This window comes from Aquarana catesbeiana, linkage group LG02 (genome assembly GCF_042186555.1).
Source record: "Aquarana catesbeiana isolate 2022-GZ linkage group LG02, ASM4218655v1, whole genome shotgun sequence".
NCBI lineage: Eukaryota > Metazoa > Chordata > Amphibia > Anura > Ranidae > Aquarana > Aquarana catesbeiana.
Genome location: NC_133325.1, coordinates 24,748,275 through 24,759,751, shown reverse-complemented (window position 1 = coordinate 24,759,751; position 11,477 = coordinate 24,748,275). Strand labels below are relative to the sequence as shown.

At 41.3% G+C, this 11,477-nt stretch overlaps 1 protein-coding gene across 1 annotated transcript; it reads left to right on the top strand.

Annotated features, from left to right (window-relative positions):
* Positions 1-303: 303 nt before the first annotated feature.
* LOC141126444 (olfactory receptor 51E1-like) lies at positions 304-1,260 on the top strand. Its single transcript, XM_073612384.1, has one exon. It carries the CDS (start codon positions 304-306, stop codon positions 1,258-1,260), a length of 957 nt encoding a protein of 318 aa, XP_073468485.1.
* The last annotated feature ends 10,217 nt before the right edge of the window (positions 1,261-11,477 follow it).

The window sequence follows — 11,477 nt, the reverse complement described above, 5'->3', positions numbered from 1 at the left end:
ACACTTTATGCCCAATTTGGACCTTTTCACTTAGGGGTGTACTCACATATGTTGCCAGCGGTTTAGACATTAATAGCTGTGTGTTGAGTTATTTTGAGGGGACAGCAAATTTACACTGTTATACAAGCTGTACACTCACTACTTTACATTGTAGCAAAGTGTCATTTCTTCAGTGTTGTCACATGAAAAGATAGAAGAAAAGATTTTTTAAAAATGTGAGGGGTGTACTTACTTTTGTGAGATACTGTATATATAAAGCTGTGTATTTTAACTACTTTCACTTTTCACCTGTCAGCTGTGACAATGAACTCATCGGATGTGTATGGCCTAATGCCTTCTGAATTTGTTCTCGTCGGTCTGTCATGGATAGATGGCCAGCAGCAGTTGGCTGCTTTCATTTTCATGTTGATGTATCTAACTACACTACTAGCCAACTGCTCCATAGTTACGCTAGTGAAGATGGACAGAAAGCTGCATGAACCCATGCATATATTCGTATCTTTTCTGGCAGTTATAGACCTCGGCGTGTGCTCCACCGTCATCCCGAAAGCGATGGCAATTTTGTGGTTCAGTTCCAATACTATCAACAGCAACTCTTGCCTGGTTCAGATGTATGTCTTGTATACAATGTTGGGGATTCAGTCTTCACTCTTTGCCCTAATGTCCTTTGATAGGTACGTGGCCATATGTCACCCTCTCCATCACTCCATAATAATGAAAAGCTCTTTTATTGTTAAATCTGTGGTGTTCATCATCTCACGTGCTACTCTCCTGCTGATTCCCATTCCGGCCTTGGCAGCACAAATAACTTATTGCAAGGCCAACGTAATTCCACACTCATACTGCGAATACATTGAGGTTATAAAGCTTTGGTGTGGAGACCTGACCTCCGTAGTTGTATACATGATCATCCTCCTTTGCCTCTTCCCTGGTGGGGACAACATGCTGGTCATTTTCTCCTACGTCAACATCCTGAAGGTCATCCACATGCTTCGATCTCCCCAAGCTCGGTGGAAGTCGTTCAGTACTTGCAGCTCCCACGCCATCTTGCTCTCCTTGTTTTATATCTGTTCGGCCTTCCCACTCTTTCTGTTCCTCTGTTATCCGGATTCTCCATTGTATCTTAAAACCATAACAGAGATTTTGAGTTTTCTTCTCCTGCCAATGATAAACCCAATTGTGTATGGTGTGAAGACCAAGGAAATTCAAGATGGATTCAAAAGACTTTACTGGAGAATATTCAGGGTCAAAGCTCGATAGAGAAAGAAATGTAAAAGGGTCAACCTACTCAAAAGTGACAGAAGAGATCTTGGGCTAGAATTTTTGCTCTTGCTCTAACGCACGCGGCGATACCTCACATGTGTTGGCGCGACTTAAGTATGCGTTTGCTTCTGTGCGCGAGCACGCAGGGATGGGAGCGCTTTAAATATTATTTTTTATTCTTTAATTTACTTTTTTTTTTTTTTTTTTTTTTTTTACACTTTCATTAAAAAAAAAATTGATCACTTTTATTCCTATTACAAGGAATTTAAACATCCCTTGTAATAGGAATAGTGCGTGACAGGTCCTCTTTATGAAGAGATGTGGGGTCAATAAGACCCCACATCTCTCCTCCAGGCTGGAAAGGCTGAGACCAAAAAAAAAACGTCGGCCTTTCCAGCCAAGTCCTTGGCTTTGTTTACTTACGCAGGCCCGGAGGTCACAACGCTGCCTTTGAGGGACATAGAGATGACTGAGAACCATCTGGTCACCAGAAATCCCTATGGTAAACTTCTGGCGGCAATCGATTAGTTCTCCGGCTCACCGATTGCATGGGTGAGCCGGGAGAAGCACTGGAGGGCGACAGGAGGGGGGATTGTCCCCTCCCGCTGCCTGTAAGAATGATCAAGCAGCTGAACTGCCGCTATGATTATTCTGCCGCTATGATCGCCGGCAGAAAAAATTATATCTGGATGATGCCTGTAGCTGCAGATATTATCCAGATATCCCCACTCAAAGTCCATGACGTACCTTGGGCAGGAAGTGGTTAATGATAATTGTAAGATAAGGGTCATAGGTATGTAGCACCCTCTAGTGGTACTAGAATGTATACAGTTAGATTTTTTTTTTGTAGTGTAGGAAAATTTAAGCAGGCTTGGCAGGCAGCCAAGCCTGTGTGTTTGATTCTGGGTTGGCACGAAGCCTGGAAGAGCTGCGTGAATCACAGGCAGTATCATGGAGACCTCCCTTCTCCTTCCAGAACATGCTAGAATTTTCTAGAAGAGAATGAGGAGAGGAGAGGTGGAGCTGTCTGGAGTATTCTGAGGGCCCTGTCCAATCCCCAACTAGGGTTGCCAGGGGGCAGGCCCCCTCAAATACTCAGGGTCAGCCCTGCTGGGGGAGGAGTGGTGATCGGGTGGAAGATGGAGATGGTGTGCTAGGTTTCCGGGCCTTTGAGGGATCTCCCTAGTCATGGGGGGTGACCTTAGGCCTGGGGCTCAGGTGCGGACGGGGCCCTCTTACAACCCACAGAGGTGTCCTGACCAGGAGGCACCGGAGGAGCAAGAGAGGACAGCAGGAGAACACAAGTCTCCAGGAGTTCCACATAGACAACCAGGTGGGCTGGTGAGTGTTTGCACAGTCTAGAGGACTGGGAGGCACACCTGGGAGGACTGGGAGAGTGCAGTCTGGGATGGGTGCAGAGCCAGTTGAGAGGACTGTGGTGGCACGGGCAGTAGAGAGAGGCAGCTACAGCCAGGAGGTCTGGCAAGGCCTGAAGATGTGGTGCTGGGATCAGTAGCCACGTGGACAGCTAGGACTACCAAAAAAATGTTCTACACCAAAGGGGCCCTTTGTTTCCTGCCTGCGAAGGGCATTTGCTAAGGCCTGGCGGAGTCAGTGTCAGGCCTAAACCACAGTGCTAGCTGGTCCGGAATAAGTGAGGAATTAAGTGATGTGGAGGAGCTGGAAGTGAGATGTAAATAGAGTCCCAATTCTTTATCTTTTTCTTCAATCAAGTGGGCATCCCATACTTACCCTTACCCCATCCAAGTTTAATTCCCCTCAATAAAACCTAATAAACAAAGTACAAGGACTGCTTCTTGACTACTGTGTGTCTGAAGATTGTGTGCCTGGCTGTGCAGGGTGAGTGACGGACCACAACAACCAGCAGCCCCTATGATGGTACCGCTACAGGTAAACAGAGTTCTAAATGTAAATTTCTAATTCAATTGGAAGAGCAGCGAAATTGGGTATCATGAAGAAAATATAGAGTAAGAGGAAAGGCATAGAGGTATATAGTGGAGGAAATGAGAAAAGGATAGATCCATGCGGGTATATGTCAGATGTGATATACAATATTTTGATGCCATATTAGAGGGAGAGAAGGGAATGGTCAATGTTTAAATGACCAATATAATTTAGCCATGGACCCCAAGACTTAACATTTATGTCATGGGTATCATTCAAAATGGATGTTAATTTTTCATGTGCCTAGAAGGCGTTGTTTAACTTCTATGTAAGGTGTTATTGGTTGCTTCCAGGCTTTGGCTAGAGTTTGTCTTGCTACTAGAAAGACATGTCCGACGGGTTTTTGTTGAAGTTTATTTAAATGTGAGTTGGATTTGTGTAAAAGGGCTACCCAAGGATCCAATGTGATGTTTGTGTGTAGAATCGAGTGTAGTAAGTTATATATTTTGGTCCAGAAACAAGAGGCTATAGGACAAGACCACCATATGGGTAAGAAGTCACCATTGACAGTACAGCCTCAGAAGCAATGTGATGATATAGAAGGGGTCATTTTAGATGGTCGGTCTGGGGTTATGTACCATCGGGCCATCAGTTTATAAGCATTTTCTTGAGCTAAGGTGTTTATTGATCATTTGGAAATATTGGACCAAATGGATTTCCAAGTATGTCAGGTGAGGAGCCCAAGTCCCTTTCCCATTTCTCCATATAAGTGAGTTTGGTAGAGCTAGAGGTGTTAAGTAGGGAGGAATAAAGATCAGATTTTATACCTTTTGATAAAGGGTTAATTTTACAGTAGGTTTCAAAATAAGTTAATTTTCTTGGAGTAGAGGGGCAAAGATTGAGTAAATTAGAGAGGTGAACCGAATTTGTGAATAATTGGACGTTTCTCAGGGAGTTTCCAGTTTTTGCGTAAATATGTAAGATATATATTCCATCAAATGAAAAAAAACCAAAACATATATATATATATATATATATATATATATATATATATATATATATATATATATATATATATATATATATCATAATACCCGCCACCAATGAAAGGTGAGAGGGTTATCATAAGCTTCAGCTAGTGGGGGAAGTGCCGAGAATACCTGACAATGGGAGGTGTGGAGAAATTAGGTTACATGAAGGTTTTATTGAACACAATTGTTTAGGGAGATAACGTAAAGACGGATCAGAAATTTTGGGTCAGAGGAATGGAAGAGTCCAAAGTGAATTATACAATATCTCAAAAAAGTCAGTACACCCCTCACATTTTAGTAAATATTTTCTTCTATCTTTTCATGTGACAACACTGAAGAAATGACACTTGTCTACAATGTAAAGTAGTGAGTGTACAGCTTGTATAACAGTGTAAATTTGCTGTCCCCTCAAAATAACTCAACACACAGCCATTAATGTCTAAACCGCTGGAAACAAAAGTCAGTACACCCCTAAGTGAAAATGTCCAAATTGGGCCCAAAGTGTCAATATTTTGTGTGGCCACCATTATTTTCCAGCACTGCCTTAACCCTCTTGGGCATGGAGGTCACCAGAGCTTCACAGGTTGTCACTGGAGTCCTCTTCCCCTCCTCCATGACGACATCACAGAGCTGGTGGATGTTAGAGACCTTGCGCTCCTCCACCTTCCGTTTGAGGATGTCCCACAGATGATCAATAGGGTTTAGGTCTGGAGACATGCTTGGCCAGTCCATCACCTTTACCCTCAGCTTCTTTAGCAAGGCAGTGGTCGTCTTGGAGGTGTGTTTGGGGTGGTTATCATGTTGGAATACTGCCCTGCGGCCCAGTCTCTGAAGGGAGGGGATCATGCTCTGCTTCAGTATGTCACAGTACATGTTGGCATTCATGGTTCCCTCAATGATCTGTAGCTCCCCAGTGCCGGCAGCACTCATGCAGCCCCAGACCATGACACTCCCACCACCATGCTTGACTGTAGACAAGACACACTTGTCTTTGTACTCCTCACCTGGTTGCCCCCACACACGCTTGTCACCATCTGAACCAAATAAGTTTATCTTGGTCTCATCAGACCACAGGACATGGTTCCAGTAATCCATGTCCTTAGTCTGCTTGTCTTCAGCAAACTGTTTGTGGACTTTCTTGTGGATCATCTTTAGAAGAGGCTTCCTTCTGGGATGACAGCCATGCAGACCAATTTGATGCAGTGTGCGGCGTATGGTCTGAGCCCTGACAGGCCGACCCCACCCCTACAACCTCTGCAGCAATGCTGGCAGCACTCATATGTCTATTTCCCAAAGACAACCTCTGGATATGATGCTGAGTATGTGACCTCAACTTCTTTGGTGGACCATGGTGAGGCCTGTTCTGAGGGGAACCTGTCCTGTTATACCGCTGTATGGTCTTGGCCACCGTGCTTCAGCTCAGTTTCAGGGTCTTGGCAATCTTCTTATAGCCTAGGCCAACTTTATGTAGAGCAACAATTCTTTTTTTCAGATCTTCAGAGAGTTCTTTGCCATGAGGTGCCATGTTGAACTTCCAGTGACCAGTATGAGAGAGTGAGAGCGATAACACCAAATTTAACACACCGGCTCCCCATTCACACCTGAGACCTTGTAACACTAACGAGTCACATGACACCGGGGAGGGAAAATGGCTAATTGGGCCCAATTTGGAGATTTTCACTTAGGGGTGTACTGACTTTTGTTGCCAGCGGTTTAGACATTAATGGCTGTGTGTTGAGTTATTTTGAGGGGACAGCAAATTTACACTGTTATACAAGCTGTACACTCACTACTTTACATTGTAGCAAAGTGTCATTTCTTCAGTGTTGTCACATGAAAAGATAGAAGAAAAGATTTACAAAAAGATTTACAAAAAGGCCAGATATAGTATAGATTATCCCAAAATTGGCACTTGAAGACATATAATTCGGGTACTCTATAATATAAAAAAAACAACAAACAGGGCTGAGCTGAAAATCCCTGCTTGCCAACATCCGTTGGCAGAGAGTACATACTCAAATAGCAGAGCCAGGTTCCGGTCCAATATCGCTCAGAGGGCTGGAAACGAAAGGTACACCGGCGGTGTTGGAACTCCTTCAGCAACCATGCTGAAGGGAAGAATGGCGCCAAATACCTTCCTCGGCATCCTTTTCTGTGTTGTTAGAGCGTCATCCTGACACGCCTCATCATGCGCACCCCATAATCCATGATGCTGGAAAATAATGGTGGCCACACAAAATATTGACACTTTGGGGTCCAATTTGGACATTTTCACTTAGGGGTGTACTCACTTTTGTTGCCAGCGGTTTAGACAGTAATGGCTGTGTGTTTGAGTTATTTTGAGGGGACACCAAATTTACACTTTTAAATAAGCTGTACACTTAATTTACATCTGAGGCGTCCTGCTCATTCACAAACTGAAGCATAGTAAACACCGTTTACTATGCTTCAGTGACGAATGGACACAGGAGTGACTGGTATCGATCCCATGTTGTGTTCGTTCATTCTCCTCTTCTTCCTCCCTCCGGCTGCACTGCAGGGGGACTGGTTCTAGCACATACGTCGCTTCCATCTGCTGTCCGGTCCCCCCTGTGTGCCCCTTCCCCCAGTCTCCATCCTGAAACATCCCCCTGTGTGCCCGCAGCACCTTCCGGCAGGAGAGGAGGGAAGCCGGCAGTGCTTCGAGGGGGGGGGGGGGAGGGGCACACAGGGGGGCCCGGACAGCAGACGGAAGGGATATATGTACTAGAACCAATCCCCCTGCAGTGCAGCTGGAGGGAGAAAGAAGAGGAGAAGCTGGCAGCACTGCAGGGGGAGGCAGAAGAGGATTGGTGTCTGCAATAAGACAGTACAGCTGGATGCCCAACCCGGGCCCCCACTTTTGAACTGATGGGGTCCGGGCCCGGTACAGGAGGGCTGGTTGTACTGCCTTATCAGCAGCCCTGCTGGTATGTAATATCTATATGTTTTTGCCCCCCATTATACGTGATCATGCCAACTTACCGCCATAAATAGACATGTGCACTTCGTTTCCTTCCAAATTCATTTTTTAACCACTTTAACCCCCGTAAGATTTGGCTGCTCAATGACCAGGCCATTTTTTTGCTATACGGCACTGCGTCGCTTTAACTAACAATTGCGCGGTCGTGCGACCTTGCACCCAAACAAAATTGACATCCTTTTTTTTCCCCCACAAATAGAGCTTTCTTTTGGTGGTATTTGATCACCTCTGCGGTTTTTATGTTTTGCGCTATAAACGAGCGACCATTTGGAAAAAAACACAAGTACTTTTTGCTATAATAAATATCCCCAATTTTTTTTTAAAAAAAGCTAATTATTTTTCTGAGTTTAGGCCGATACGTATTCTTCTACATATTTTTGGTAATAAAAATCGCAATAAGCGTATATTGATTGGTTTGCGCAAAAGTTATAATGTCTATAAAATAGGCGGAAAGATTTATGGCATTTTTATTATTATTATTCTTTTTACTAGTAATGGCGGCGATCTGCGATTTTTATCGGGACTGAGACATTATTATGGACACATCGGACACTTTTGACACATTTTTGGGATGACTGACATTTATACAGCGATCAGTGCTATAAAAATGCACTGATTACTGTATAAATGTCACTGGCAATGAAGGGGTTAACACTAGGGGGCGGTCAAAGGGTTTAAATGTGTTCCCTGACTGTGTGTTCTAACTGTGGGGGGGAGGGGACTGACTAGAGGAGAAGACAGATCCTGGTTCCTAGCTATTAGGAACTCACGATCTGTCTCTCCTCTCCTCACAGAACAGGGATTTGTGTATTTACACACATGTCCCTGTTCTGCCTCTCGTGCCTGCGATCGCTCGTGGCCGCCGGTTGCGAGCATCGGCACCCCCGCAGTGCAGCGCACAAGTGCGCCTGCTATCCCGCTTAACAGCTTGGACGTTTCGCGGGATCGTGTCGACCTGCTGCTGTATAATGACGGCGGCTGGTCGGCAAGTGGTTAACGAGTTTCGACAAATCTGTTAATTCGGAAATATCGGAATTAACGAAAAACCTGTTTAATGAATTTTTCAGAAACTCAAATATTTTGGAAATTCGTAAATCCGGAAATCTAAAATAATAACAAACTAATAATAACTAACTATTAAATTATAGGTATTGGGATTTCCTTTCAAATTTGGCTGTTAGTGAACGGAACGAATACGAATTTATCCGAAGTTACGAATTATCCGAAATAACAAACGAATGGAACATAATGAATTAATAATAAAAGACAATAATAATAATAAAAAACTTTTTATTATTATTATTATTATTTATTAATAATTAGTTCTGTTCCATTTGTTTAGATGCGGCATTCGTTATTTCGGATAATTCGTAACTTCGGATAAATTCGTATTCGTTCCGTTCACTAACAGCCAAATTTGAAAGGAAATTCCAATACCTATAATTTAATAGTTAAGTTATTATTAGTTAGTTAGTTATTCTTTAGAATTTTTCAGATTTGCTTTCTTATTTTTGAATTTACGAATTGCGATGATAACGAATGACCCGAAAAACGGAAAAAAAAACAAAAAACGAATCTAACAACTAACAAATTTTTCGCCAGTGCACATGTCTAGATATGAACTATTTTTACCCTGTAAGGCTTATAATGCTGTTTTTTGAATTCTGAATAAACTTTTTATCTTTGGATCATTTGGATACGTGTTTTGATTTGTGAGATCCTGTTACAAAGTACTGAAACATTGCAGCGCCATCTTGTGGTCACTTTCCATATAGCGCTCTGGTTAGGGTGTTCTACACCTTATTGTATCATAAAATTAATAAAATTAAAAAATTAAAATACTAGATTAATAAATTCAACTACAGACAACTACTACTTAGAAATCCTTCAGACTATCCTTCAGTATGAAGGGGACATGTCACCAGAGCGATCCCATCACCGGTGAGAACTCATCAGCATCATGATAGCCAAAAAACAAAAATTGCAAAGAAAATACTCGACTGCTTCCATAGGTCACTCCCTGACTTATAACCCCAAAATTTTATATATATATTTCTTTTAGCAGAGACCCTAGAGAATAAAATGGCCACCGTTGTAATATTTTATGTCACACTGTATTTGTGCAACAGCCTTTCAAACTCAATTTTTTTCAGAAATAATACACTATAATGATAAAAAACGAAACAAAAAAAAAAACCACAATATTTATCCCAATTTTTTGTATAATGTGAAAGATGATGCTACAATAAGTAAATAGATACCTAACATATAATGCTTTAACCACTTAAGGACCAGGCCTATTTTTCAAACCTGATGTTTACAAGTCAAAACCTGTTTTTTTTTTTGCTAGAAAATTACTTAGAACCCCCAAACATTATATATATATATATATATCCCTAGAGAAAAATATGGCTTTATGTCACACTGTATTTGCACAGTAATCTTACAAACAATTTTTTTTTTTTAAAAATACACCTTTTTAAATAAAAAAAAAAAAAATAAGAAAACAGTAAAGTTAGCCCAATTTTTTTTTTTTTTTTTTGAAAAATAATCTTACGCCGAGTAAATTGATACCCAACATGTCACGCTTCTAAATTGCGCCCGCTCGTGGAATAGCGACAAACTTTGACCCTAAAAAATCTCCATGGGCGACGTTTAAAAATTTCTACAGGTTACGAATTTTGAGTTACAGAGAAGGTATTTTGCTTGAATTATCACTCTAATGATCGCGGCAATACCTCACATGTGTGGTTTGAACACCGTTTTCAGATGTGGGGGGGGGCGACTTAGCACGGTGCGCTTTAAATTTTAATTTTTTTTTCTTATTTATTTCGCGTTTTATTTTTATCTTTTACACGGGCTTCTGTGCGCGAGCATGCGGGGACGGGAGCGCTTTCAATTATTATTATTTTTTATTATAATTTTTTTTTTTATTCTTTAATTTACTTTTACACTTGCTTTAAAAAAAATAAAAAAATTTGATCACTTTTATTCCTATTACAAGGAAAGTAAACATCCCTTGTAATAGAAATAAGGATGACAGGTCCTCTTTATTGAGAGATCCGGGGGGGTGTCAAAAAGACCTCAGATCTCTTATTTACATTTAAAAGCAAAAAAAAATGTTTTACTACGACCCGGGAACCGGAAGTGATGTCCGCTCCGGTCCTCCAAGGGCATAGAGACGAGGCCATCTTAGCCTCACTTGTCTCCATGCCCAGCTAAAGTCCACATCGGATCCTTCTCGTACTTTACAAGTGGGTCAGGTAAGCCCGGGAATGATCGGCAAGCGGCGGGAGTAGGGGGAGGGGAGGGGGGGCACCTCATAGTAAAAAAAATAAAATAAAAATACCGGGGTTATGGCAGCTAGCTACTACCATAAACCTGGTATTTAATGTCAAAGTAATTTTTTATTTTTTTACTATGTGACGGTCGGCAAGTAACTGTGGTGACCTTGTATATCAAAAAATAGTTAAAATCACAAATCTCTTTCTTATACAAATATGATAAAACCGTACAAACACGGACATTGCAATATACAACATACTGTACAATACAATATAGCAATGTTGCGCCATTTTAAAGCGTGACATGTTTGGTATCTATTTACTTGGTGTAGCATCATCTTTCACATTTTATCAAAAAAACGGGTGTTATATCGTGTTTGTAGTCATTAAAATTAATCAAAGTGTATTTTTTCCCCTAAAAATGTGCATTTGGAAAACCGCTGCGTAAATACTGTGTGACATAAAAAAATTTAATCAACCATCATTTTATTCTCCGGGGCCTCTGCATAGACCTGCATTTGATGCGTATAGCGCAGGCAACAAAAGCGACAAGCTCTTTAATTTTTAAGGTACAGCAGCATTATGGGTGTGGTATGTGTACAGCCATGTCACGGTTCAGGTGGGCAGTTGGGTGAAGGCAGAAAAACTGCGGCTCAACCGCCTAGTTTTACTGCCCCCCCTCTAGTCGCAGGTGTGAACGAGCCCTAAATGTCTTTTTTCATTAGGTGCAAAAACTATTTGCACTTAGATATGTTATTTCAAATGATTTTCACTGATAATCAATAAAGAATTCTTCATGCAGTGTCTCGGAGAAAATCAACAATTCTTTGAAACGAATACAACAGGGAAGAAATAATTACTAGAAATGAAGGTAATAATAATAATAATAATACATTTATTAACAAAACTAATAATAAAAATGATCTATAATATAGAAATATTAATATATTTATATATTTCTCTATTAATAATAACATTTATTTTATTATTTAT